The sequence below is a fragment of the Cynocephalus volans genome, chromosome 4, assembly GCF_027409185.1.
Source record: "Cynocephalus volans isolate mCynVol1 chromosome 4, mCynVol1.pri, whole genome shotgun sequence".
Taxonomy (NCBI): Eukaryota; Metazoa; Chordata; class Mammalia; order Dermoptera; family Cynocephalidae; genus Cynocephalus; species Cynocephalus volans.
Genome location: NC_084463.1, coordinates 103,648,720 through 103,650,230, shown reverse-complemented (window position 1 = coordinate 103,650,230; position 1,511 = coordinate 103,648,720). Strand labels below are relative to the sequence as shown.

Here is a 1,511-nt window from a genome sequence, read left to right as displayed (position 1 = left end):
ACACAAAGGTGAATAAAAAATAAAGAGCAGCATAATTTCAAGTTGCAAAATTTTATTTATTAAAACAGTTGAAATTATTTCAGTTTATCATTAAACTCAATTGCTCTGCTACCAAATTGACACATCCAGGAGCCTTATAAATCACAATAATAATAGCTTTGATCGTTATCATCTGCAGAGAGTAGAATACCTTCCCAGTGGAGAACCTATTAATTGTCCCATGATGTTGGCATCAGGGAACAGCTCTTCTCATCCTGTGTTCTTCATCCTGCTTGGAATCCCAGGACTGGAGAAGTCCCAATTTTGGATTGCCTTTCCCTTCTGTGCCATGTATGCTTTGGCTGTAGTTGGCAATATCACTGTCCTTCACATAATCCGAACGGACCACACCCTGCATGAGCCCATGTACCTCTTTCTGGCCATGCTGTCTGTCACTGACCTGGTCCTCTCCTCCTCCACCCAACCTAAAATGTTGGCCATATTCTGGTTTCAAGCTCATGAGATTGAATACCATGCCTGCCTCATCCAGGTGTTCTTCATCCACGCCTTTTCTTCTGTGGAGTCTGGGGTGCTCATGGCCATGGCCTTGGACCGCTATGTGGCTATCTGCTTCCCACTCAGGCACTCTAGTATCCTGACCCCATCTGTAGTGATCAAACTGGGGACGGTCGTGATGATGAGAGGGCTGCTGTGGGTGAGCCCCTTCTGCTTCATGGTCTCCAGGATGCCCTTCTGCCCCAACCAGGTCATCCCCCAGTCATACTGTGAGCACATGGCTGTGCTGAAGTTGGTGTGTGCTGATACTAGAGTAAATCGTGCATATGGGCTCTTTGTGGCCTTCTCTGTGGGTGGTTTTGACATGATTGTCATCAGTATATCGTATGTGATGATTCTGAGGGCTGTGCTGCGGTTGCCCTCAGGTGAAGCCCGCCTCAAGGCGTTCGGCACGTGTGCCTCCCACATCTGTGTTATCTTGGCTTTGTATATCCCAGCCCTTTTCACTTTCCTCACCCATCGCTTTGGCCATCATGTGCCCCGAGTGGTACATATCATGTTGGCTAATCTCTATCTACTGGTACCTCCCATGCTCAACCCCATCATCTACGGAGTTAGAACCAAGCAGATCAGGAACAGGGTTATCCAAGGATGTCGTGGAAAAGACCCCTGAGCCAAGGACCACAGCATCACCACCACTCCAATTACCCCACTGATCTGGGGATGTAAATGAAGAAAGTTTGCTAGGCAATCACATATCAGAAAATCATCTCTGTTAACTACTGCCCAAAGGTGGGCAACCTTCTAGAAGCAAAAGGAACAATTTTCAGGATACCCAGAACAAGAGTTGTCTGAGAGGAGTGATGGGTAATAAAAGCTTAGTTGACCTATGTTCATCAAACAAGAAAAGAAGTAAGCATATTTTCCCTATTAAGTCAGTGAATATTTTAACTAATGATGTCTTCTGCAGATGATTAAGGTAAAAACATTCTTCCACTATTGTTATCTTTAGACAT

At 45.4% G+C, this 1,511-nt stretch overlaps 1 protein-coding gene across 1 annotated transcript; it reads left to right on the top strand.

Moving 5' to 3' along the window:
- Window positions 1–214: 214 nt before the first annotated feature.
- On the top strand, window positions 215–1,168 carry LOC134376951 (olfactory receptor 52R1). The gene has a single exon (XM_063095538.1). The coding sequence runs from the start codon at window positions 221–223 to the stop codon at window positions 1,166–1,168; it is 948 nt and encodes a 315-aa protein (XP_062951608.1). The 5' UTR covers window positions 215–220.
- Window positions 1,169–1,511: the final 343 nt, after the last annotated feature.

Coding starts and splice junctions, on each gene's coding strand:
- LOC134376951 (XM_063095538.1), top strand. CDS start 221: ATGATGTTGGCATCAGGGAACAGCTCTTCTCATCCTGTGTTCTTCATC.